We start from the raw sequence: 27,262 nt of genomic DNA on the forward strand, positions 1-27,262 counted from the left end.
TTCCTGCCCAGAGGGGCTGAGGCAACGCAGTCAGATGGGCAAGGGAAGAAACAGTAAAAGTATTATTATTATTACTTCAACATGCAAGGATTGCTAATAGAGAAGCAAGGCTATGAAGGGCAAGCCAGTTAAGAACAGGGAAAGGAACCCCTGTTTCTATTGAGGCCCAGTCCCTAGAACAGAGCTTTCCAAACTTTTCATGTTGGTGACATACTTTTTAGACATGCATCATTTCGTGACACAATTTTACTAGCAAACTGGAGGTTAAACTAACCTCTTTCCAGCCCCAGGGGGAGTGTGTCACAACAGAGTTTGGAAATCTCTGTCCTAGAAGATAGTTGAAGACTACACACCATCTAAAAGTGGACTGGGCTCAGACTGCCCCCTGCATAAAATTAGGCTGAAGCCCAGAGGATGCAACACTCCTGAGTGAGAAATTTGGGGACAGGTTGCCTTGGAACCTTCAGAATCAGACATTCTTCTCATGAGAGGTTTTTTTTTTTCATTCCTACTGCCCCATGTCATTCATAAAAACATGACTTGAGGGTCAGGATTACCTCAAACAATGTAGGAGATGGAGAGAAGAATAAGTAGAAACAGGAGACAGCCTTCTAGGAACAAGGGGACTTCTTACAAAAGAACTGTTAGAACCAAGCAATTCCTTAAATAGGTAGGGTTTAAAAGCTCAAAATATTCTGCTGGATACAGATAAGCCCTTGGATAGCTTTACAGCAACTCTTGGATATGGGTTGTAACAACAAACTAAATATAAAAATTACAAATGTTTCTGCCAAGGTGATGCCTTTACCTTATGAGAAACCCCAAGCATAGACCTGCAACTGGATTTGATGCAAGACTATAAATTTAATCGGGTGAACCAAACTTGTTTCCAAGGACAACAATAAGAAGCTGCCAAAGTGTACTTTAAGGCCACAAAGACAAACATCTGTTTGAAACTGCAGCAAGTGGGGGGAAAACCCAGTATACCCAGGATGAATTTGGCAGAGAGGTCCTTTACTTGCAGATTCAATACATGAAGTATGCTAGTTATCCTACTTATCTTAAGGTAAATATCTAGGAGTACCCGTAAGACACAGTTAAGAAACCTAATCTAAACTCATGTCTTCTTCCTCATCCTTCTTGTCTTTTGAGTCTCCTTCCTTTTGATCGGATTTGACGTTGTTTTGCATTGCTTTTGCAAACGCCTCGACATCTGAAAACAAGACACATCAAATTAATAACATGGCAGCAGGCAATAGGAAAGCAGGCTACTTAATGCATGGCTCCAAGTGAACGGCATATGGCAAAAGGAAGACAACTACCCAGGACAGAAAGCCTGGAGTAGGTGGACAAAGGAAACATCTGAACATCTGTGCTGGTCTGTAATGGTCTAACCACTCCCTTCCTCATGTTCATTGCAGCTCAGACCTGTCATGTACTTAGCCTGCAAAATGACATTCCAGTCCATATTCGTAACTGGACAAAAAGCACTACATTAGAAGCAGTGTGTCACCATTCCACAGCAATCTTTATATTTCGCTGGGTTACAGAGAGCTGAGCCAGAGCTGCCACCTTTTACCCTGATTCTCTGCCTTCAAGAGGGCTTCAAAATCAAGAAGGGATATGGACTCTGGTAAAACTGCAACACAAAGGACCTCTGACCCAGCAGAGCCTACTGCACAGCCACTGAGCAACTTTGGGTTTATTGACAGAAATGAACTCACCTCCTTTGTTTGCTGCATCTACTGCCTCAGCTGGTAGGCCAAATTGGCTCATTAGAGGTCCCAGCTGCCCAGAAGCCAAGGCAGCGCTGAACATGCTGAGTGCCTGCAAAGAAAAAAAGCTATGTCAAATTCCAGAAAGATTTATTTTTAAAATGGTATTTATTAAGATTTCCAATAAAAAGAACACATCAATAAAAGATTAAAAAGAAAAAAGAAAAATACACAATTCAAAAATACACAATACATAATCCAAAAAAAAAAAAAACAAAAAACAAAAGACAAAAAAAAAACAGTTAAAAACAATACCACCTTTTCATCACCATTTTTAAATTTACTTATTTTCTGGACCTCCTCATACCTCCCTCTTTTGTATTCCATTTCAATTTGTTTGTCCAGCAGTTTCTTTCCCTCTTTTTTAATCCCAATCCTTAATCTTGATATAACATTAAATTTTTACCTCTTAAAAACCAAATTTCCATTTCCTTTAACTTTTTTAATCCTAATCCTTAATCTTGATCTATATATGACTTTAAAGCCTGTATAGCTAGAAGCCGCTTATTTTCAATCCAACATCACTCTAACATTCTTTAATTTTGCAATGTTTCTGCAGATAGTCTTTGAATTTCCTCCAATCTTCCTCCACCGACTCTTCTCCCTGGTCACGGATTCTGCCAGTCATTTCTGCCAGTTCCATATAGTCGAATTCCAGAAAGATTCTATACAGCAAAGGCTGAGCAGCCTTTTTGATTCCTGCGGAGGGCAGCATTCCTTCAGGTGCTGCACTCTGGTGGCAGGTGCAGCCAGAGATAATAGTATTCTGGATTAACTATTCCAGAATAAAATCTATGCTGCTTCAGTTTTCAACATAGCTACTTGGAAGATTAGAATGCCCACTCCTCCTATGCAGGTGCAGAAGTAGGCTGCACTGGGCTTGACAAGGTTAATTTCAATTATAGGTTTTTTTTTGGGGGGGGGGGGTTTCAAAGCACAAAAGATCAATACAGCTACTGTTCTGAAAAGTGGAATTTATTTCCAAATTTAGTATGTTGCCAACACCATACACAGAGTGGCAGCATAACAAATTGTTCTCAGACAGCTAAGTACCATACAACCAAGGGGGGAAAAACAAAATACCATCCCTTCCTATTGTTTAGAAGCAACATAGAATGATGGGGGGCAAGCACTCAAAAGCAGGCATCCCCAATCTCTCCAGATGTTTTGGGACTACAACTCCCATCATCCCTAGCTAACAGGACCAGTGGTCAGGTACGATGGGAATTGTAGTCCCAAAACATCTGGAAGGCTGAGTTTGGGGGTGCATGCTCTAAAGCCAGGGATGATGAAGAAAGAACTCTGGTAGTATGAAAGCTCGAAGAGGCATCAAAGGCAGCAATAAAATGACATCCAAGGCTACATGCAACGCCCAGCTCAGTGATGGCCTTTCTGAGATTTATTACAACAGGCAAACTGAAAAGGATTCAAACAAGAGCTTCTTCCATTCTTGCCAAGCTGGGTTGTCTTTTTTTTTGGGGGGGGGGTGGATTTCTAGCCAACTTCTTCAATCTTCTAATTAAAAAACAGCTTTCCCCACTAAGATTACTACTATCAGCATTGAATTAATTCAGCAAGTAATTAGAGATAAGCTTGTGGGGTTACAGCAGAGCAGTGCCATCTCAGCCACTCTAAAGGCAGGTTTATAAATAACAAATCACAAGACTGCATTTAGCAGACACAAACTTTATTTTATTGGTTAGAGGGAAATGTGGCACAGTATCCTGAAGCAGGGGGAAAGACAACCCAAATAGCTGACAGACACTGTTGGCAAGGCCAGCCAGCAAATTTGACAGGCTACACAAAGTGCAGAGTCTTGGTGTGCGAGAGAAATGTTGACACTATTGCCCTGCACTGTACATCCACACAGGGGTTGCCTGGGACACCACTTCCACCTCTTTGGTTTTCCCATCCTCATTCATCCATTTTTAAACTTGTAAAGACCTTAAAAGAGAAGTCAACTGCCTCATAACTAGACCTTCCTCATCACATAGCTTTCCAGATGATGCAGGGATCTGTCTAAGATTCCTCCTGGTGTGCTTCAGCCAATTCCACCCAGTATGTCAGTCCTCCTATTTAAGCCAAGTAGCTGCCTCCAAGCGTATTTTCCAAATATACCAAAACTTTTACCTGCTGGAACTGCGGAGAGGTCAGTGTGTTCTGGATCTCCTCTGCTGTCTGTGGCAGAGATTCCCCGGAAGGAAGATAAGGCAGCAAGCGCTCTTGAACCTCTGTATTTGCCAGAATGGGTGCCATTATTTCCGGGGTCAGGACACTGGACAGGTCAACTGTAAAGAAACAGAGCCAGAATGTCTGTGGCAGAAGTACCAAGAATTAGCAAAGCTGCTGCAGGAGAACTCTGCGAGTCACAGCACAGGCACCACAAAAGTCTAATCACCTGTTGTTAAAGTACAACTGCAAATGGGAACAAGTAAAGGTTTGTATGATAAGGTGCAGTCAAGGACACAGGAAATAGCATAAGCATGGAGGTGTGGAAGATATTTGGAGAAAATATGCAAAAAAAAAATAATTAAGAGGAAATTTGTTTTTAAAAGTTATGGTATAATGGCATCTGACTTCTGCAATTATTGCAGCAATAAATAAATCATATTTGAAAATAGGGTGGAGGTGCAAATGGGAGAATGGAACTTTTTATCATTATCTGGTAGGCATGCAGTTGCACCCAAAAATACTGGAAGATTATTATTAGAATAATAAGAAAAAAGTTTGGAAGATGAAGTTCCTTTAGATCCAATACTGATATTGCTCAATTGTAAGTCCCCTATCCTAAAGAAAGACCATAAAGAACTTACATCCTATTTGATTACAGCTGCTAATTGACTAAAAACTAGTTACATTACTCACTTCCTGGAAAGAGTGACCTGTTAAAGTTTCGGACTTGGCTATACTGTACTGTAATGGCAAAAATAACATCTCATCTAAGATCAAGAATTGCAAGTGAATACGGAAACTTGTTTTGGGAAAACTAGTTGCCCTTTATACACTATTGTCAACAAAATAATGACCTCCTGTGAAAGCAAATTCAAGGTGGTTTTGGATTTCTGTTTAAAAGAAATACTCTAATTTTATGTCAAGTCATATTTTTCTGCAGAATATTATGATATTAATTATTCCCCCTGTAACAGTGTTCTGTTGTTTATTGTCAACCAAATGATTAACTAACTTTTTTTGAAAACCTCAGCTGACCAAAATTCTGAGCCTATTTACAATTAAATCTTAAGTACATATATATAGCATGGTAAACAGATTTGATTTGGGAGCCAAACTGTTTCAAAAACCAAGCATTCATATTTTGACCCACACTTAGTGTTACACCATTTGCTTATCTTCTTTCTTACACACACAAATTGTGAAGGTAAAAGGGGTAAAGGACCCCTGGACAGTTAAGTCCAGTCAAGGGCGACTATGGGGTTGTGGCGCTCATCTCGCTTTCAGGCTAAGGGAGCCGACACTTGTCCACAGACAGCTTTCCAGGTCATATGGCCAGCATGACAAAACCACTTCTTGCACAACGGGACACCGTGACAAGTGCCAGAGCACACGGAAACGCTGTTTACCTTCCTGCCACAGCAGTACCTATTTATCTACTTGCACTTTGACGTGCTTTCGAACTGCTAGGCTGGCAGGAGCTGGGACAGAGCAACGGGAGCTCACCCCACCGTGGGGATTCGAACCACCCACCTTCCGATCGGCAAGCCCAAGAAGCTCAGTGGTTTAGACCACAGTGCCACCCGCGTCCCTTACACACACTGTAATGCAGGGATGGGGAAACTCTGGCCCTCCAGCCACTATTGGATTACAACTCTGAACATCTCTGATGTTCTGGGCCATGCTGCCTGGGGTGATGGGAGTTGGAGTCCAATGACAGCCAGAGGGCCACAGGATGCCCATCCTTGCAGCAAACACAAGAGGCAAAAAACCACTTTATTACATGCCCCTGTACAAAGACAAACAATACGATAAACAGCATGCTGCTAATACTGTTTCAGTATGGAAAGCAGCTAGGAAGGAACATGGAAGCACAAGGCAGGACGCATCTTTGTGGAGACCTCATTTTTTTGTCAGGCTACAGAGGCTCCCACACCCCTTTTTTACCTTGCTGGCCTCCTGCTCCAGCCGGCACATTCATCGTTGCCAAGATAGTCTGGAGGTCACTCAACTGGATGGGCTGAGTAGGGCTTGTTGCTGTACTGGTCCCATTTCCAGAACTCGGAGCAGGACTGGGACTGGTGGCAGTGGCAGTGGCAGAGGCTGCTGCGGGAGCTGTAGGAGCTGGCGTTACCCGTGTGGAAGAAGTACTGGAAGATGGTGTCACAGCTGCCGATTGGCTGCGAGAGCTAAAAGGCAATTTGTATAGTTAGCCTCTGCAAGTACAGTTTGAAGTCGGGGATGTTTCCCATAGCTAAAGAGCAAGTGAGAGAATTGCCATTCCAGAGTACCAACAGGTCAACCCCTCCCCCCCAAAAGAAGCTCTGAGCTCACTCAACACAACCTAAGTAAGGAGGAGATGCCTCCTTCCTCAGTTTGAAATCCCAAACTTCTAAAATTGCAATTTAAAGATGAGCCCTAGAATTACAGTGGTACCTTGGTTCTCGAACGGCTTAGTTGACAAACAAATAGGCTCCTGAACGCGGCAAACCCGGAAGGAAGTGTTCCAGTTTGCGAACATTTTTCAGAAGCCAAACGTCAAATACGGCTTATGCTTGAGTGCAGGAAGCCCCTGCAGCCAACTGGAAGCCGTGCCTTGGTTTTCGAATGGTTTCAGGAGTCAAATGGACTCCCAGAATGAATTAAGTTCAAGAACCAAGGTACCACTGTACTACATAAGCCAAAGACTTATTGTTTATAACCCTACTGACCCTTTCTGATCTCCCATCTTATCCCATTTCCCTTCTCTAGCCAAATCCCGAAATGAGTCTTAAGAGCCTCGGACAGAAGATCACCAGGTTGATGGACTAGATGGAATGGATAGAAAGGACTGACATAATCCGAGACCAGGAAGATGAGACGTTGGATGAAGATTGGAAGAAAGTTTTTAAAAAATTCATTTTGAGAATTAGTGTAAAATTAATGAGTGTTAGGGAAAATGTTGGAATGAAACTACTTGGCTTTAGTAGAAATGATATAAGGAGTTATGTATAAATAAGTATTAAGTTTTAAGTTTTAAGGTTCTTTATGGTAAGATAAGGTTAAAATAAATTAAGGTAATATGAAACAAGTAAATGAAAGATAAAGATATGGAATATTGGATTTTTAGTGTTATTGTTCTTTTTTGTTATATTGTTGTATTGTTCTTTATGGTTTCCTTTTTATGTATTGTAATGTATGTCTTGTTAAATTTTGTGTTGTTTTCTTTTTTCTGTAATTGTTAAACTTTTAATAAATATCATTTAAAAAAAAACAAATCCCGAAATGAGGTTCCACCTTTCCCACACATAGGAGAGATTCTCTTTAAATGTTAGACGGATACCACAGGAGCTACTTCCCCACAAGTTCGCCACACAGCACTGGCTGTTGGATCTGAAACACTGCAGCAATATGTAATAAAAACAGAAACCTATGAGAGAAATGTCCTCACTAAAATATTGTACAATTTAACAAAGCCTCAGGTATTATTAAAGCAATCTGTTCCTTTTAAAAGGACAGTTATAAGCCACGATGCTCTTACCTGGAAGAAGAGCTGCTAGTTGGGGGGCCCCCACTTCCCAACAGACTAGCCAGACCAGGACCTGTCAGAGCACCGAGCCCACCTTCCATAAAGGAAAAAGACAGCATGTGTGTTAGAGACTTCTTTTAATAAATAGAAAGTAGGTTTTAAAATGCTGTACTGTGTAGACTTCTTGTTCAAAATAACCGAAGTAACGTTACAGTTTCCCCCATCCAGAAACACAGATGTACAAGCTCATATTGCAAGACCAGATGCTTTTTACACAAATTCAGCGAGGAGCTGGAGGACTTCTTTGGTCCATTTGAAGGCTCTCACTGATTAATGGTCCACCCGGACTGAAAACATGCCTAAACCTAGGAAGGAATAGAAGACTCCTTTTTGCCATCATGCCAGCCTTTTCTTCATCTTAAGTGGTTTTTGTCCAATTTAGAGTATACAAACTTAAGCAAAAGCACACACACAAAGGATTTATCTGTCTAGTTCTATGCCAAGTTTTGTCTGAGAGTCCACTTTGATACTTGAAGCATTAATTCTGAGTCTCAATTTGTCATTTCTAAGCCAAACATCCTCAAGGGTAGAAACAGTTGCCACAGAACTAAGTTTGTCCTTCTGCCATGCTTTGTGTTAATAGCACAAGATGCTGGGAAACCTGTTTTTCTTCATTCTCTGAAAACTGCCTCCTGGTGGAATCATTCTATTCTGGACCACTGGATGGCAACAAGCAGTGAGGATGCAAAGTGGCTGCATGATCAGTCGTAGAAGGATTCATGCATGCCATTAAGCAGCAGGTTTACCATCACACACACAGGGAAATCTTACAAAGCGTGCACTTTTAATGTTCTGACAACACTGTATCTATGTTGCAGGCATTTAATGAAAGAATAGAGGAAAGAATGGATCAGCTCATATTACTTGGCACAACTTTCTGTCCAGTGATATTTGATTTATTATGAACACTTTGCTTAAGAACCAAGTATAGTACCTGCAGGGAGCATTAGGAAGAGATTAACCCAGAGAAAAACAATTTTAGCATGAAGGTACAAAAGAAGCTTACCAAGTCCTCCTAAGCCTGTTGGTCCAATCAGCTGCATGAGCTGGTTATGGCTCATGTTTCCCAAAAGACTTTGCAAACCACCTTCACCTAAACAGATGAGAGCGTATTATATTCACACATTTTTACAGCTCTCCATCTAAATGACAGGCAATTTAAAATGGCAACAGGTTTTATGAGGAAAATCTCACTGTTTTGCTTCTAATATACAAAAGAGAACCACAGGTAAACCCTGGAGAATATCAATAATATCCACAAGTCTCATGTTTCCTAAACATCTGTGTTTCCTAAGCTTTCCCAAGTTGATATTTGAAATTGTTATGCTTGCCTTATAGTTTTATTTTTAATACTATTTTATTGTTCTACATTAATTAAACATCCAATTAAAGCTGGTTTTGCAATGAAAGAATCAAACAAACAAACCCCCTAAAGTATCAGAACTCGCTCTTAATACTAAAGAACACACAGAAAAGGACTCATGGAAAAGGTCTATACCTCCAAGGGCAGACAACTCATGGCCTCCACTTCCACTACCACCCAGAGCTCCAGGCATTGGTGGGTTGTTGAGATACTCATTCACCTTACGACAGTGCTCCTCATCTTTCTCAGTCTTGGGCTCCTGCCGGGAGAAGAAGAAAAATGCATTTTTGCATTCCATGACAGATGCCTAATCCACAGCTTCAATGTTACACAGCAACAACTAGCATCACTTATGCCTCGTTTCCCCTTCATCTGCTAACAGCTACAAACCTGCATCCAGAAGAAGAGCCGCTTGGATCCAGCTTTGAATTTCAACACATAAACGCGGCCTGTAGTGCACTGAGGCACCCTCTTAAATTCACAGTCATCAGGGAAAATAATCAAGTCCTGGAGTGGAAGAAGATGACAACAAATTATTATTTACTTTCCACACAAAACTATCCAAGTGCGTTACAATAAGAAAGAGATCACTAACCACTTTCTCAGTCAGGCTGCAGTTGAATGTCTCTCCCATGACAAGCTTACAGGGGTGGCTTTGCAAGCTATGGGGAGTTACATAGATGCACATGTTATGCCTGCCTCTAAGGAACATGCTTATCTTTTTCTTACAAGATGCACAAATTCCACACAAACTTGAGATACATGTCAGGTGGCCAGGGAAGAAAGAAACCCGTTTTTTCAAACCACAGACCTCAATCTAGTACATAAATGTCTTTTAACACTCTCTTATGTACCGTATTTTTCGCTCTATAAGACGCCCCAGACCACAAGACGCACCTAGTTTTTGGAGGAGGAAAACAAGAAAAAAAATATTCTGAATCTCAGAAGCCAGAACAGCAAGAGGGATCGCTGCGCAGCGAAAGCAGCAATCCCTCTTGCTGTTCTGGCTTCTGGGATAGCTGTGCAGCCTGCATTCGCTCCATAAGACGCACACACATTTCCCCTTACTTTTTAGGAGGGAAAAGGTGAGTCTTATAGAGCAAAAAATATGGTACATTGATTTTAAACACGAAGCAGCATTAAATCAATGCATACACCTTTAGGCTGCAGCATTCTACTTACATCCTCCACGTTCCCTGAAGTCCTGTCTTTCCAACAGAAGTGAATGAGGGAATCATCCGTTTGCTGGATATATACAAGACCTTTCCTCTTGTCTGGTGTAACAGTGCTGCCTTTCAAAGACATCTTTCCCGCACGGAACTCTACCAAGTATTTGCTAGATGAGCCCCGGGAGCCTGGCACCAGACTTGGAAATAAAGCACCAGAAGACATCCTGGAAAGAGATAATATTTCATAATAAGCACGTTTTCTCTTTCAAATATACAAGTGTTCTACCAGTGCCCAAATCCAGGGTTATGGCCCAGAAGAACAATGGGTTTCGAGAATTCAGTCTTTTAAAGGTAACTTAAAGAGCACCAATCTGACAGCCTAAATGGGCGGGGCCAAGCCAGAACTCCTGTACACCCTGAACAAGCAGACTCCCTGGGTGTGATGAATCAATCACAGTATCCTTTCCATTTACAGGCAGGGGTGGACAATGTTTGTACAGGAGCAACAGTTCAAGCATCTCAGCAGTAATGATCATCTTCATTCAAGTCCTGCAGATAATTCTTCCTCTCTCTGTGCTTTGCAAACTGAAAAACAGCCTCTTCACTCAGATCTCTAGTACCAACCCTCCAACCTTCCTCTGATCTTTGGTAAGCACTTGACCAGGGCTTGGGTCAGAATAGCATCAAGGATCAAAAGCCGTCTGGTTATGGGAACAAGCAATGATTGAAGGGAGCTTCCAGAGTCAGAATGCTTTGAGAGATATTTATGCAGAATCTGAAAACAGAAGAGTTAGAAAACCATTACTATAGTGCACCAACTGAAAAAATTCCACCAACTTAGATACATAGAACTAACAGTTAACTATCACTAGATCCCTGAAAATACTAGCAACTTGGGGAGCAAAAGCAAAGCTGAGGACTTGGACCACCTTCAGAATAGCTTAGAGGCTCATTTACATCAGACCTGATGGGAAAACAGGGGCCTATTTTGAGGATGGATCAGCAGACTTCTGCTTGTGCTTTTTTAAAGAGTGTAAACTACTTTTCCAAAGCAGAAAGTATAAAAAGCATTTTAAAACAACAACAATTAGAATGCACTTCAGTGAATAGCACTAGCAGTTTAATAGCTAAATCAAAATATGGGTGACCTAGGATCAGTCACTGCCTGTCAGCCTAACCTACCACATAGGGCTGTTCTGAGGATAAAATGAGGAGGAAGAAAACCATATATGCTACCCTTGAGCTCCTTGGAGGAAAGATGGGATATAAAATGTAACAATACAGATAAATCAAAAGGCCCACAAACTAACGAGTATTATTGAAAGTGGATTCTTTAGGGAATTAGCAATCAGCTAGAATTAGCCTGTTGTGCACACATATATGCCATGCCAGGAGATGCCACAGTCCAAAAAGAACAGCTATTTGTGCAACAGTTACTGAAGCAATACTCACCAATGACACAGTACTCCTGTGCTCAGAGTGCCAAGAAGCCCTGTAGTCCTCTAGCACCATTCTCCTCTCCAAAACAGGAAAAGCATCGTTGCCTGGCTGTGGCTTTTCTTCAAGTCAGACTTCTGATCATTCTTATAAAGAGCTTCTGAGAACTTGAGTCTCTAGGGAGTGAACAGCAGCTAAAGAATCCTGGTGAAATGAATCAGATTGCACCCAAGAGGCAAACCCCTCTTGCATTCAGGTGTTTGTTTCCTGACAAAGCTTCTTCAGCTCTTAACTTTCTGCTACAGGATCTCTCAAGTGAAATTGATTTTTTGCTGGCTATTGCTAACTTTTCAAATCCATTCTTCCTCAAAAAAGCCAAGAACTCCCAGGTCAGCTTGTGGCCCCAGGCCATACCACAAGGCATTTATGACAGCAGCACTTCGGAGTGTATCAAGTGACCCATTAGCAACAACAAGTGATGCAAGAGAACACAAGCATCATGAAAGAAATTTGGGCAGAGTTATAAAGACTCTGTCATCAACATAGCTGGAGAAAAGAGGTAAAACACAATCCAGGACAAAGAAATATAGTCTTCTGGTGGGGGGTGTTACAGTCCATAGCATCTCAAAACCATGAATTGTTTAGCCACTCCATACCACTCACGAAACTAGAGACACAAGGCAACAGCTGCTGGAAAACAAATCAAGCCTGGGAGAAACAAAACTGTGGCTTGCTTGCTTGGCGATGAGCCATCTCATGATTTGTTGAACAAACCATGGCTACAAACACAGCCACCGTAGGTGACACAAAGCAGACTGAATGCTAGTGCTCTTTAGAGCATTAAGGCACCATGCATTCTGAAATAAACACTATACCAGTGGTTCTTGAACTTTTTTCTCTGGACCATACTTTCAGAACAAAAATTTGCTTGTGCCACACTGATTTTTTAATTGATAAGAAATAATACATTGGAAAACATAACTAGGATTGTCCTCAGCATCACTTGGTGCTCTTGCTCTCATTTTGAAAATATATCTATTCATATTCTGCAAACAAATTGTTTTGTCACTGAAATATTTAAATGTTTATTAGACTGTCCTTGAATCTTCCTGCCACACTGCCATCCTCTCCTGCCACACCCTTTGAGAATTACTGCTCTACCCAAGAACTATAATATTTGTCACAGTGACTAAAGGCACCTGTTATCACTCTAATTTCCTTGCATCACTGCAAATATGTTCACGTTAAAATTATTAGCATAAGAACAATGTAATATTTTCACCAGACTCATATTTTTGAAGCTCACATGGCTGATTCCTAGCTAAACAGCATGAATAAATTACCAGATTTTGGAATCCCAGCCAATTACCATGTCAACTGTCGGGAAGCTGTTGGGACTATAATCCCTAACATCTCTAACCACTGGCCAAGATGCCTAAGGCTGATGAGAGTTCAAGTCTAACAACTAGAGAACAACAGTTTCCCACCTCTGAACAAACAATATACTAATTATTTGGAACGAGTCCAAATATTTGTGAATGGCTAAGAAAAAGAACTATTATAGGTCTACCAGTTCATAATACACAGCCTTGCAAACTTCCAAGTTTGGGAAATGGACACAGTGAGAAGCAATTGTTAAATATAAAGCAGGGCATCTGTAAAGTTTGAGAACAGCACCATATTAAAGGATATCAATTGTGGGGCTGTACTGTTTTGAGTATCAGGGTCACAAGGCAAATTTAAGGCAAATTTAATCCTATCATTACTACCAGTTTTGATATTTGTAGATCTTAAGTTCAAACCCCAGTTTAGCCATTGACGTTGTTCAGCCTGAGTAGGCAGTTATGCTGAAGTTTATCACACCATGGAATGTAAACACTCCATGTAAACAACACAAGTCACTCCCCCCCCCCAACTTTCTAAAAATGGTACACGAGAGAACAAACAGCAAGCAAAGTAACAATAGGTTTCCAATTTGCAAAATGAAGTGCTTTGCCAATTAAACACACAGCAATGGGGTGGGCAAGTGGTATTATGTACTGTGCATTTTCCTTTGCTGTAAGTTGCTTGCAGACCTTCGGGTGGCAAGCAAGTAAAAAGGTTGACTAATAGTAATACTAAGAACAACACCAGAAACCAGTGTCCTTTTCTTCTTGGGAAATGCGTGGGAGGGACGACCAAGAAAAAACGGGAGGAAAGCAGGGACAGAGGAGTGACATACCCCAGTGCAAGAATTGCAGAGTGGAAAGGGGCACCCGCACACGGCGAGGGTCATCTAGCCCAACCCCCTGCAATGCGGGAACATCCTGGCACTCTTCTAAGCTGCGGCGTTTGGCTGCTGTTCCCTAATGAACTTAGTAAAATTTATAAACGGTATGCCTTGGAAGCTAGGCCGCGGGGGGGGGTGTTACGTTAAGCCCCCTCCTCCTCGTCCTCCCCACGTGCGAATGGGGTCCCTCGTCTGCTCCACCCCTCCCCCTCCCCCCTCCATTTTCCTCAGGGACTTTTTGAAGTTGGGTCAAGAATGAACATTCAGCGACGGGGTGAGTCTCCCCCTACAGCCGCCGCCTCCCCCACCTCCGTCAATTCAAGGGCGTCTCTCTCTCGGCCTCACACGCGAGGACCCCGCTCGCCCCTCCCCCACCCTTGCCTAATTAGCAACCCCCCCACTCCCTCCCCCCGGTGGTTGCGACCTCCAGGCCTCCTCACACACCCCCGAATCCCGCCCCGAAAATTACCTGCCGCCTCAGTTCGCCCCACTGTCACCCGCCCCGTGTTCGCTCTCCCCCTCAGACGCTACCGCACTTCCGGCCGGCTGAGGGAAGCGGGGGGAGGGGTAGCCTTTTGCTCGTCACGCCGGAAGCCCGCCCTCTTCCCTTCGCCCACTCTCCACCGCCACCTCCCATTGGCTGGGACGCTGGCTCCTCCCCCGCCGCGCCCGCGCTAGCCGGAAGGGCCTGCCACTCGGAAGGAACGCCGCTCGCCAACAAGGCCCCGTCGTGCACCGCGGCCTCCGCCCCGCCTGTTGGCTATTGTGCTGTGTCATGTCGGCCGGGCGGGGAGGGAGGGCGCGGCCTCTAGCGGCGCGCGTTGGAACTTCATAGGGATTGCGCCGGTACTGGGTTGGGTGCGATAAAGGGGCCGAGAGGCAGCCAGCTGCCTCCACAGCCTCCTCAGGCTATATGAGAGACGGCAAAATTATAATTATTTTAAAAATTGACTTTCTCTGGGGTTCGCTTTGGGGTGTTTTATATATGGGGAGTGATTCGTAAATCGAATATTCATCACTTAAGGGTATAAAATTATGTGTGGCTTGCAGAAAGTGGGTAAAGGTTTTCTTCTCACACAACGCTAGAACTCGTGAGCATCCACTGAAGCTAAATGCTGGAAGGTTTAGCACAGATGAAAGAAAGTGCTTCAAGCAGAAAGTTGTTTAATCTGTGGAACTCTCTGCGGCAGGAGGCAGTGGTGGCCACTGACTTGGGTGGCTTTAAAAGAGGGTTTGACAAATCCATGGAGGATAAGTCTATCAGTGGCTATTAGCCATGAAGGCTACTGCTCACACTGAATACCAGTTGCTGGAAACCAGAGGAGGGGAAAGAGCTGTTGTGCTCAGGTTCTGCTGTCTGGTTTCCCACAGGGATCTGGCTGGCCACTGTGAGAACGGGATACAGTGGTGCCCCGCAAGACGGAAAACTCGCTAGACGAAAGGGTTTTGCGTTTTTTGAGTCGTTCCGCAAGACGAATTTCCCTATGGGCTTGCTTCGCAAGACGAAACGTCTTGCGAGTTTGTTTCCTTTTTCTTAAAGCCGCTAAGCCAGGGGTCTGCAATCTTTAAGACAAAAAGAGCCACTTGGACCCGTTTCTGAAGAAAAAAAAAACTGGGAGCCGCAAAACTCGTCATTATAAAAATAACTTTTTTGTCACTTTTTAAAAATTATTTCTTTGTCTGACCCCTCAGAATTACTCCTCCTCATAGAAACAAACGTTAAATTAACAAGTTACCTTTTTGTGTGTGTGTGTTCTTCACTCCCCTTCAAAACAGTGACCAGCGTACATGCCCCCTTTCAATGCAGTGACCAGCGTACATGCCCCTTACAATGTAGCGGGCGGGCGGGAAGGTGACGTCGGGATGGTGCGTGACTAACGCACGCACCACCCCCATGCGACGTCACAGCCAGTACAGCGCCCGCCACAGTGGGGAGTGTCGGGGCGCACAATGCGCCTCCTCCCCTCGCTAGTATCCGCCCCGGAGCCGCGGCAAAGGTGTAAAAGAGCCACATGCGGCTCCGGAGCCGCGGGTTGCAGACCCCTGCGCTAAGCAGTTAATAGCTGCTAAGACGCTAATAGCCGTGCTTCGCAAGACAAAAAAACCGCAAGACGAAGAGACTCGCGGAATGGATTAATTTCGTCTTGCGAGGCACCACTGTACTGGAATAGATGGGCCATTGCCCTAGGAATGCAGAGTAATTTACTTCCCCTCCCTCTCTTTTTTTGTTCACAAATTGTGTGGCATAGGACTGGGCAATATCTGGTTCTCAACTGCTAAACATTGCAATATACTGATATATCACAATGTCTGAAATAAGGATGGAGCTATGCAGAGGCAATGCCTGGCTTCATGGGTTTTCCCACATTGTGATTTTTGCATCACACACACACACACACACACACACGATTCGCAATATACTGCCAGTTCAAAAATTATGAAACCGATATCACGAGATGGATTTGAAACTGGTTTTGGTCAATATATCAATATATAATCCAGCCTGGTTGTAAACCTCTCTGAAAACAAGGTCAGAGGTGTGAGGGCCGGTTGCTGGATAAGGGAGGAGAGTTCAATCTGCAACAAGCTGAGAGACACTCCCTTCAGTTGGCATGTAGGTTGAGAGAAGATATATGTTAATATATTACAGTGGTACCTTGGTTCCCAAACGACTTAGTTGTCGAACAAATCGGCTCTCGGACGCTGCAAACCTGGAAGTAAGTGTTCCGGTTTGCAAATGTTTGCTGAACGTCCGACGCGGGTTCTGCTTGAGTCCAGTAAGCACCTGCAGCCAATCAGAAGCCACACCTTGGTTTTCGACTGGTTTCGGGAGTTAAACGGATTAAGTTCGAGAACCAAGGTACCACTGTATCTGGAAGCTTCATAGCTCAAGTTCCAACTGCCTCTTAACATTATTCTGTGATCCATCCTACAAGCAATTGATCATATAAACTTCAGTGGACAATGCATTCCTCAAGTCAGGAAAATTTATATTCATCCCACTATGGATGTTCTGGAATTGAATTATCGGGGCATTTAGCAAACCCTTTTCTCTTTAGTGGAGGCAGTGTCCTGGTATTGAAATTACAGTCCTTACTAATTTCAACCTGAATACCCTTTTCAGTATCACAGGTGCTCTCACAGTGGCTCAGATAAGATGATAAGCAACCAAAACATAGTTGAAACCCCATCACTTTAATAATAAGAAAATATATTTTAAAATTCTAAAACAGAGCAGTATTAAAAAAATAAAAATCATAATAACAACCTAACACTTTCAAGTTCATGATGGTGTGCCCTTTGTTGTTTCCTCCACTGCATCACCCTTGTATCCAATTTGTGTACCATCCTTCAAGCCTCCTACCCATGTAGAGGCAATGGGGATGCGATATTTCTTTATCCCTCCTTCAATATGCTTGTGCAGGAGTTGGGCCTCACAAATAAAGGATGCTCCACCATACCAGCTCCAGGAGAGAACTTGACGATTTCTCTCCTCCTCTCATGAAGCTGCAGAATGGGAAGAAGATGCATATGAACCGCTTCTCCCACTGCCACTCAGATGGCAAAAGCACAAGAAGGTCCAGGCAATCTAAAGTTGGCAACTTCATTACAGCAGCAGTTTGTGCAGTGGGAGGTACATGCAGGGATGGCATATGTGATTCCAAGTTTTTGTGGTTTTTTAGGTCCTTGGGTCCACCATTGCAAGAGCTTTGTAACTACATTTCTCTACAAATGATAAACAATGTAAAGGTTGTGAGGGCACATCCCTAGGATCAGTTTAACTGGGTCATGTTGTTTTCATTGAAAGCAGGATCAGGGCCGGCCCTGCCATGCCACAGGATCAAGCAACATGCTTCAGGTGGTACCAGGTGAGGATGCGCATGAAAGACAGGCAGGGATTAAGTGCAGCAACAAAAGTTTTTTTAAAAAAACTTGGCAATAGCGGGGAGGGGGTGCCATTGGGGGTCTAATTCAAGAAGGAAAGGGTTACTGGGCTGGCACTGAGCAGAGCTTCATCCACTCCAGCTGGGTCAATGCGGCAAAGGTGTTACCAGCTCTTATTTTGAAATAATTATCTGGGAATAATATTTGTCAAATGAGTCAGAGTCGGGGGAGGAGAGGAACCCTGCTAAGAATCAATGACAAAGCAAGAGTTGGAAGTAACTTGTCTTCTCCAAAACAACCTTTATTCAGATTTACAGTTTTAACATTTATGTCCACAAACCTGTACAGACTTCTCTAAAAAGGTAAATATGATTTTTTATATAGTTAATATAGATGGGTATTGACAGTTATTAAATATTATAAAAATAAATCCATTTCACTAAAGCCTCTTATTTATTATTATTATTATTATCCTCTGATGTTTTCATGCAATGTGGATAAGGCAAAAAAATACAGTGGGCACAATCTGCCAGGAACTGCTCACCAGTACAAACCCCATTGAAGTGACTTGGAGTTGCATTTGCGCACACCATGCACAACTGGAGCAGCGAAATGCTCTCTTGCAAGCCCGTTTTGCTTCAAATGAGGTTTGGACGACAGAAATTCCAAGTAGACTGTACCAGGTATGTAAATAATCATTAAGAGGGATACAGCAAAATAACTAAGGCAAAATAGAACAGCAATAGCAGCAGCAGCAGAGAGTGGACTGGGAAAGGGGAAATATATATATATATAGTTTAATTTTTCCATGCTATAAAAATCATACTAAAAATCATTTTTTCTGTGTTAGAACCGTTAGCTTTACATAAATTTAAATATTGCTTTATTTTACAATTAACCCGAAAGCACATGTGTATTTTGAGAGGCAACATTACAGTACATTATCAAATTAATTTAAGAATTAAAACACTACATAAACAGGAACAGCTACATTTTATCTGCAACATTAAAATACAGAATACAGTAAACAGGAGAAAGATTAAAGACCACACTAGGCACCTGACTGTTTGCATGATTACATCACAAAGTTTTTATTAAGTTTTTTAGAATCACAAGCTACCTGAATATTACAGTTTGTGATCTGAAGCCTCTTGCAACCTTTGTAGATTTGGGATGGAACTCTTGGAAGCAAAAATTGTATCAAAATTCTAATGAAACATGTTTGTGGCTCATATGCACGTGCTCATTAATTTATGATTACTCACTTCAAAAGAAAATAGATGTGACTGCAAATGCAATTGTGTGGAGATTTTAATCTAATCATGGTTCATCTCTTAATCTGTGCCATGGATTAGTAAATGTACCATAAGGCAAAATAAATGGTTGCAGCTGTACGTTGTTATGATCCATCCCAAATTGTAGGCAAGGTGCAACAGCTACAAACCCAATTATACTTATATCTCTTGGTGAAAATAAAGTTTTACCAAGCTCAATCTATCAGGAAGGTGCACTTTCCAGAGTTAGTTTCATTTTCAGAGTCAGAAGGTAAAACAAATACTTTCTTAGCAGGATCTCAAATATTTTGTTCCTTTAAAATAAAAAAGTATCTATACCTTTCAGTCAATGTCATCCTGCCAGAGGACTCAAGTTATTCATAGTGTCATGCAAGTCTGGCATCCAGCCAAATCAGTTAAAATAATAATGTAGCCAATTCTACTGTGTGTGGAAATGGATGTGGGAGCAGGTGAAGACTGTCAAAGGTTTGTGGACACATTATATTTCTGCAGAATTTATCCCTCGGCAATTGGCTTTATCCAGGGTTAATGCTCTACTGCCATCGTGCTATGCCAGAGGTAGTCTAGTGTTACTATTCTTGCTTCTAATTGCATCTAACACAAAGTAAACACAGCTACCTTCGGGCACAGCAAGAGGAAAAGCAACGACCCCAACTGAAGGCCCACAGAGCTATTATGTGCACAGGCAGCCTTGCGCCAGCAGAGCATCCCTGTTTACTTCAGTGTTAACTGACAGCTTCATACAAGCGTTGGGGATGTGCATGCGGCATTCTCGCCAACACTGAAGCAGCAGCAGCAAGGAAGCCCTTCTTTAGAAAGGCAACCATCTGCACATCGAAGCCTGGGGATACCGACCAGCAGGGCTAATGTGTGCACAAGCCACAATTCAAACCAATACAACGGAAAGTGAGCAGCCAGGAAAATAAGTAACTCCACAAAAAATATTTGCTTTAAGTTAAAATCTACCTTAACATTTAACATAATTAATTTCAAAAGTGCTTTTTCGCATGGAGGTGTCAAATGGTCAACTTTGTAAGGCAGTGCTTAAGTTATGGAGGTGGTACCAATAACAAGTGCAGGTTAAATGTAAACAAGCTAGGTGACTATCTTTTTTTTCTTTAAAAGGCAATTTAATATTACAGTTAAAGCTTTTAAGGGCCTCAAACTTTAGTGTGTATTTTAATCGGAATCTATTCTCGTGCATTATATTTATATAAATTCCTGACCTAGCAATAGGCAGGTTAGAAATTAAAGACAAAAGCGGGAAAATGTGTTTGCAGTTTTATAAACAAACATTTTCAGTGCAATTCATCATTTACAGAGTAGCAATTGCTAAACTAAACCTCCCACTATTTTCTCCAGGATAGGTGGCAGCTCAGACATCCTCTGATTGGAACCTACCAACTTTTCTTCCCACTATGTGTTAAATGGATCTGTGCAGGCACCACCATTGTGGTCAGGAGTGTACCTGGGAAAGATGGGCAGGAGGTCTAACCTGTGGGCATGACTTACATGTACGTATACCAAATGCAGAATGAAAGTAATGGAAATTATTCCCTTAAAAATCAAAAATCAAATTGAGCATACGAATGGAAATAAAGCATGGATTTTAAACAGTTACATATTTAAAAACTGGAGAACGTCTTTCATCTTGAGATGCAAAAAATATCCCTTGCCAACTTATTTTTAAGCTTTAAGCTGGGGCAACTGCATTTCTTCTGCAATTCAAAATTAAAAGTAATCCTTGCAAGCATTAGTGTAGCATGCCACAACTTGTCTATATGCACAAGGTGGGAGTAGCTGTAACTTTTTAAAAATAAAGATATTGGCTTAAAATTCATTTTCCTCTACCATTGGCCAGAAGAGAGGAGAAAGAAATTGAATGTGGGCATCTTCCCTCCCTCCTTCCTGCCAGCTATCTGTTGGGAAAAGGGAGACAAAACAAAAAACTCAATGCTGTCAAGACTGGGACAAATGCTGGGCACAATATGAGCAACGCATTAATTGTTCATGAACAATTAACATAGCATTAGGAAGCAGGTGGTATTCATTCATTGCAAGGGGAAATGGGAAATATACAAACTACAGTGGCACAAGCTGGGTGGTCCAGATGACCTGAGGGAAGGGCTTTCTCCATACGTTTTAAGCCCTGCTGAAATAAAGAACATGAAGCTGCAATACTTGGCAGATTAATGCCCAAGGACAACATCAAGTTTAGTGCTAAAAACAAGGCACGCTAGTCAAAGACAGTTCTCTCAGTAGTGTCTTTTATTGCCTTGAATGTTTTCATGGGAACTTCTTTGCTGGAAATATTAATGTAATGTGACTAAAATAATGCTGCAGTCAAAATTTCCTGCTCCATGGGCACTGCAACAAAATAGCTATGCAACCCCAACAGCTGTTTTTTAAATAAACGTCTCTAAAGCTTTACTTCTTTAGATGCACTTCAAATTTCAGGTCTTGGGTTGACATCTGCAAGTATGATGCTTCAAAATATATGTGAAAAGCAGATTGGACACCTTAAATATATAAAGTGGTAAATCTAAAATAGCCAAAATGCTATAGCCCCTCATATTATATCCACATAATTGATCACTAAATTGGCCTTGCAACCCCTCCTGATGTCAGTAATTACAGTGAATTTCACAAGGAGCTTCTCTCTAATTTCATAGATTTCACAAATTTAACCATTTGTTTTTGAAAATGTTTTAAAATGGGTGAATTGATTTTTCTTCAAGCCCACAACTAGTCAGTAATGTTGACCTGACTTCTAGAAATGTATAAATAACCAGAAAAACACTCCCCTGTCCATGACTCAAATAGCTCAGGGATTATATGGCTTTCCCAAAGTTTAAATCTGCAAAAATAAATCCACTCTCAAGAAAGTTCAATGAAAGCTTCCGTTAAAATCATCCAGCTTTAGCCAAAAGGTAGCAAGAAGGAATTGCTTTTCAAGAATCAGTCCTGACACAGTCAGTGCTTCAGAACAAGCATTAAAAAAACCACACCAAATCATGACCTTTTTGCAGATACATTCCAAGTAAATCCAAAGAGAAAGGAGTGTGTGTTTGTAAATATGCCTAAAAATCCTGAATAATGTCAACCTGTCAAAGCAGGTATGTCTGAACAGAAGAAAAATGTTGTTTCTTACATGTTACACACAAAGCACCCTGGTCCTATAAATATTTCCAAAGTGTCATGTGTTTTAAAAGCAAAACATTCTGAAACTTCAAACAAGGAAGTGCCTGCTATGAACACCTACAAACCATGCCCAACATTCAATGCAGAAGTTTGTTTGGGGGGCGGGGAAATCACAGGTACTTCATTTCATTGATAATCACAGTGCCCTAAAATTGAGGCAGAACAGAGTAACAGCTTCCGAAACTGCAAGTTAAGCCTAATGCTATATTTGTCAAACTTTTAAAATTACAGGCGATTCAGAAGACTCCCAATAATTCCAGTTGCTCCGATTCTCATTAGATACCTTTCCAATGGCCACAAGCATATTTCTATCGTACCGATTCACCATTGTTGCTCCAAGTTCAGAATACTTAAAAGGCATCTCTTACTGCTGACACTTAAGAAATTCCTTGGCTATCATCTGTATTTAAGAAGTTACACGTTGGAGTCAGTACTGCCTCCCCTCTGGCTACACTGCGTTAGTTCTGGCCAAAAATAAAATGACAAATAAGCGGGAATCAAACAAAAACGTGCAAACCACTTTCCTCTGAAACATGATAATTTCAGGTTGCAGCTTTAGGGAGACATTTTGGCAATCAAAATTGTGACAATTCCTTCATTGATGACTGATAATTTTCATTAAAATTTAGCTTTAGAAAAAGGATGGTTTCTGGTCATGGCGGTGCCAGAGTCACTGGAGTAAAGTCTGCCGAACCTGGGCAAAGGAGCAACTGCATTCAAGATTTCAGTATATATCTGGACAGTCAAAGAAGTTTCTATCAAAGTACCCTCCTGAGTATAACCAGTCAGGAGTCCCAAGGTATGGATTGGTGCCCTGATAAAACCATCTGTGGAAAAAAGGAGACAGTGGGTTGGGGAAATGTTAGGTGCAACCGTAAAATACATTAATAAAGCCTAACTGTTGCCTAAGCTCTGGTAACCTCCAGGCTAAATGACTGTAATGCGTTATACATAAAGCTGCCTTTGAAGATGGTTTAGAAACTGCAGCTGTTGCAGAATTCAGCATCCAGATTGCCGACTGGAGCAAGACAGTCCAAGCATATAAAACCAATTCTAGCACGACTACACTCTTAGTCTCCAGGCTCAATTCAAAGTGCTACTTTTGACCTATAAATGCCTCAAGGAAATTCTGTAACTTCTATGGTTCCGCCTTACTTCATTTTACCCGCTTTTGTTGCACTATAATGCAGGAGTGCAGATGGTCCAGCATAAATCTGCAGCTAATGCACCATTACTGTGTGAATGATGTGTCACAGAACACACCCACACAAATGCTCCAGTCTGGAGGGTCCCACAGCCATACCTTAACCTGTCAGAGAAGCATGGCCTCTGTTACTGGAGTATGATTAGAGTTATTACTTGCCCTTCACCAAACGGTCCCCGTGTGGGTTACAGCAATATAAAATACTGCATTGAAACAAATCACAACTAGAGTAGGTCCTATCTATCTAGTGTAAAATGCCAGGGTAAAGAGTTATGACCTTTCACTGGCTTTAAGGAGAACTTGCAGGTTCCCACCCAGTTCCCCCTTCAGCAACCCATCTGAGCATTAGGTCAGTTGCCAGCACTATTAACATTAGTATTAATAACACTTATTGAGCACACTGCTGTAGTAGTACCAGAAAAGGCTGCACTGCTTCTCTATACTGCTAATTAAGAAGGCACAGGGATTTCTGAGGAGGAAAAAGACTGCACAAACCGATTCTACACTACTTTGATCCTTATACCAACCTCATCTAGTTTCTCTGTTCACACAAACAGCCTCCCTCCTCAGAGTAAGCATGTTACCAACAAACATGCACTTGTGGTAATCTTCATATGGCCATAACTGCAAACAGCCTAACTGCACAGCCAGTTTCCGTTTCCACCACTAGTTACCTTGTTCTCCATTCGGCTTCATCTTTTGCACGTTCCTTACGAGCAGCTCTCTGCTTCTCTTCTAGTCTCTCTTTCTCTTTGCTAGCCAGATCTAACAGACATTTTAATAGGGACTGATTACTTTATAAAATAAGGAGAAAAAGTACAAAGGAATGGAAGGTAGAGAAACAAAATCCAGATAGTTTTAAGAACACATTTAAGGAAAGCTCACAACACAAAGCAATTTTTTCTCATTCTAACTCAGACCACCACCTTAAACTTGGTCACTGAAAGATGCCCAGGCTTTGATTTTAGCAAGTTGCCCAGAAAGGCAAATCCCATAATTGTGAGGGGTCTGCCAGCAGGAAGCAAGGCACCGCAATCCATTAACAGCTGCACCCTCCCATTCACCAAAGCAGCTCTACTAAAAAGTAACACAGCAGCATGACTGCAAGATTACAAAGGCACAACTGTCAGGTCTGAATCAAAGAGAAAGCACTGCAGCCTGATCACTAGACAAAGCTGGGTGAAAGGTGGCTGGAATTAAGCCAACAGGGAGCTGTTCCGGAGTATCATTTTATAATTTGCAGTTTTATTATAATATGTGATACCTGAAGCTTTAAGTAGTCCATAGGCAGTTACGTGGGTGACTACTTCCCCGCCCCCCAGAGGCCCATTCTACCATCCACCTGCCTTGGGAACTTACTGAAGGGCAGGCTATAAATTTCTGCATTAACATAAATGAGAGGAAAGAGGCATGCAAAATGGCAGAATATAATGCTTGGAATTTCTAATCTGCATGGGCAGGCAGGCCGGCAAGCCCACTCCTAAAACCTACCCACTCACACATACCAATTTCTCCATTCTCCATGTATCTGATGTCTGGCCTCAATCGACAGTCAGTGGGAGCCAACACTTCTTCCATGCCTTTTTCTAGTTCGTTGAGACTGACGGCAAAATTGGTGAAATTGTACATCTTGAACGAAAACAAAAATGTGTTTATATTGTCAGGGTGAATTGACATTTGCATCCTATAAAGATGTGCTACGGCATTACCCACCAGTGCTATGCAGAGATAAGCGAGCAAGCCTTCCTCCTAAACAAAGTAACAGTGAGTGCTTGGGTAGAGATCCCCTCAGGGGAAGCACTGAAGGAAGAAGTGCTTTAGCCTTTCATGCAACGTGATTCTCTCCCCCTCCCCTCATTGGAAACTGCTATTAGCTGCTATGGGGCAAAGAAGACAGCATTGCTTTTAAATTCCATATATACTTCATTCCAAAATGTGCTGTGCTTCTTCAGAGGGCCTACTTTTATCAGAGAGCTAACAGCACAATCCTAACCTAACTCAGAGGTAAGTCTTGTTTCATAAAATGGGGGTTATACTCAGGTAAGTGGAGTTAGGACTGCAGCCTACTATGCTAGGAGAAACTGCTGAGTCATTTGTCCGAGTCCTGTATGAACTGGTTGAACACTGAATTTGCCAAAAAAAGCAACCGGAAAATCAAAAACACCTCCAATAGAATCATAAGCAACGTCTGCCCAAGAACACAGAGATGGCAAGGCAATCAGAGATGATGAAACACAGAACAGAAGCAATGTGAGAATGACCTGGAAGAGGTCATTTCTATTTTAAGGGGGGGGGCAAATTCACATCTCTCATAACAGCAAAAGCAGCACAAAAGGAAGCCCATTAACAACAGTCCTGCCATTGAAAAACACACAGCAGCCAAATGGAATCCTTTCAGTCCACAAGCACAAAATGTGGATTGATCATCAATATTAGAGATGTCTGCCCTGCTACAGGGAACGAGCACAGGAAACAGTCCAAAAAATGGAGTTTTCTATTGTGTCTTGTACAGAGATGATGCAAGAAGTGACCATCAAAGTGAAATATCAGTTTTGGAGATCAATACTGTTTGGTTGCTGTGGGATACTTTTTGAGCTCGGAAATATTGTCTTTGGCAACCTGCCACAGCATTTTTGCACAACTGAAGAATATGCTTGTGCATTAAGGCATTTTGGAAAAGCTTGTGTCTAATATCCAAATTTAAATCAGCAGAATTTCAGTTATCTCTCTCATTCTGCCATAGTACTACCAATCCTCATTATGGCCAAACAGGAAAAAAGTACAGATAGTGAAAAAATAATCTTGAGGCAGGTTGAGCCACATATATTATGTGGGTACATCAATAGGCAGCATGGCAAACTACTTAGCTTGGAATGACCTCAGAGTTTCCTTTCCCCCTATAATTCCCACACTTTTAATGTAATATAAAAGAGTACTGGTAACCATCTCTACCTGGTGTTCCTTAAACCTTCCATGATAGGCAAAATAAAACATCTAATAACAACACTATTAATAGGAAGAATACAGAGTCCAAAGGTCAAGATAGATTCTCTCTCATTTGGTTGTAGCAGAGCTCAAGAGTAACAAAAGGTTCTCTCTCTCTCTCTCTCTCTCTCTCTCTCTCTCTCTCTCTCACACACACACACACACACACACACACAAATTCTTACAGTAGGCATGTGGCTGATTGCTGTGAGAGCTGAATGCTAGACTAGATAGGCCTTTGGTCTGATTGTTGTAGTGTGATTAGTCTACCTTACTTGAACTAGGTCTTTTGAATTATGTCCCTGCTCCCAATATACCAATTAATAAGCAACTTACCTGGGATGAATTTGGTGGTCTAGTGCTTATCCTCCAAAGTAGCTTACTGCCAGGTACAACTTGCACAGTCTCTTGGATCTCTGGCATATCATCTGCTTCATCATTATCAGGATCATCACTCTTGAAACAAAGACATAGTTCAGGGAAAGTAAGAAGTATGTCAAGTTCAAAATGACACAGCATCTCTTCTCCTGCCCCCCTCTTGATTCTCATGCTTTATCAGGGCTTTAAATCCCGATTAAATGTGATATAGAGCAAGGCCAGGGAAGGACAAGACACAGCCTCTCCTTCCCCTACCTGCAGCATATGGTTAATTAGGTTTTGTTTGTTTTGTTTGTTTTTTAAAGGAAAGATGTAAAATAATCCTAACTGAACATATGCCCTGCCTCTGAATTGATTTGGGGCCAGATTCCCAGGTGTTCCCCAGGTAGCTGGTGTTCCCCAGGTAGGTGGTGATCTGGCGCCCCAAATCAGGACTCCAGGACAAGTTCGGATGGGGGCTGTGTGAACAACCCTATTCATTGCTCCTTTTATATTCTCTTCCAGCCTCTATTCTCTTTTCTTCTGTTTTTGTTCATACAAACAAGCAAATAGTCATTTCCCCCC

General features: G+C 42.0%; 2 protein-coding genes across 4 annotated transcripts in view; both read right to left on the reverse strand.

Annotated features, from left to right (window-relative positions):
* Positions 1-844: 844 nt before the first annotated feature.
* On the reverse strand, positions 845-14,376 carry ADRM1 (ADRM1 26S proteasome ubiquitin receptor). The gene is made up of 10 exons (XM_081011434.1): positions 14,220-14,376; positions 10,058-10,268; positions 9,266-9,382; positions 9,011-9,134; positions 8,519-8,605; positions 7,465-7,546; positions 5,892-6,133; positions 3,906-4,063; positions 1,725-1,827; positions 845-1,213 (listed from the first exon to the last, which is right to left on the reverse strand). The coding sequence occupies exons 2-10, from the start codon at positions 10,265-10,267 to the stop codon at positions 1,107-1,109; spliced, it is 1,230 nt and encodes a 409-aa protein (XP_080867560.1). The 5' UTR covers position 10,268; positions 14,220-14,376; the 3' UTR covers positions 845-1,106.
* A 5,950-nt stretch (positions 14,377-20,326) lies between these two features.
* The window catches only part of OSBPL2 (oxysterol binding protein like 2), a 66,914-nt gene continuing 59,978 nt past the window's right edge, over positions 20,327-27,262 (reverse strand). For all 3 annotated transcript variants that reach the window (XM_081011345.1, XM_081011344.1, XM_081011343.1), the window contains 4 exons: positions 26,657-26,776; positions 24,841-24,964; positions 24,010-24,100; positions 20,327-22,958 (listed from right to left, as the gene is read on the reverse strand). In XM_081011345.1, coding sequence (XP_080867471.1) covers positions 22,856-22,958; positions 24,010-24,100; positions 24,841-24,964; positions 26,657-26,776 — 438 coding nt within the window. In that variant the 3' untranslated portion in view covers positions 20,327-22,855. The remainder of the gene's footprint in view (positions 22,959-24,009; positions 24,101-24,840; positions 24,965-26,656; positions 26,777-27,262) is intronic.

This window comes from Podarcis pityusensis, assembly GCF_964106645.2.
Source record: "Podarcis pityusensis genome assembly, chromosome: 6".
NCBI classification, from domain to species: Eukaryota; Metazoa; Chordata; class Lepidosauria; order Squamata; family Lacertidae; genus Podarcis; species Podarcis pityusensis.

Bases quoted from the DNA above. Each gene is read 5' to 3' on its own strand.
- ADRM1 (XM_081011434.1), bottom strand. From the start codon at position 10,267: ATGTCTTCTGGTGCTTTATTTCCAAGTCTGGTGCCAGGCTCCCGGGGC. The intron at 9,383-10,057 runs GTAAGTAGAATG...CTTCCACTCCAG, and splicing joins CTTCAGGGAACGTGGAGGAT to GACTTGATTATTTTCCCTGA. The intron at 6,134-7,464 runs GTAAGAGCATCG...ATTGCCTTTTAG, and splicing joins ACTAGCAGCTCTTCTTCCAG to CTCTCGCAGCCAATCGGCAG.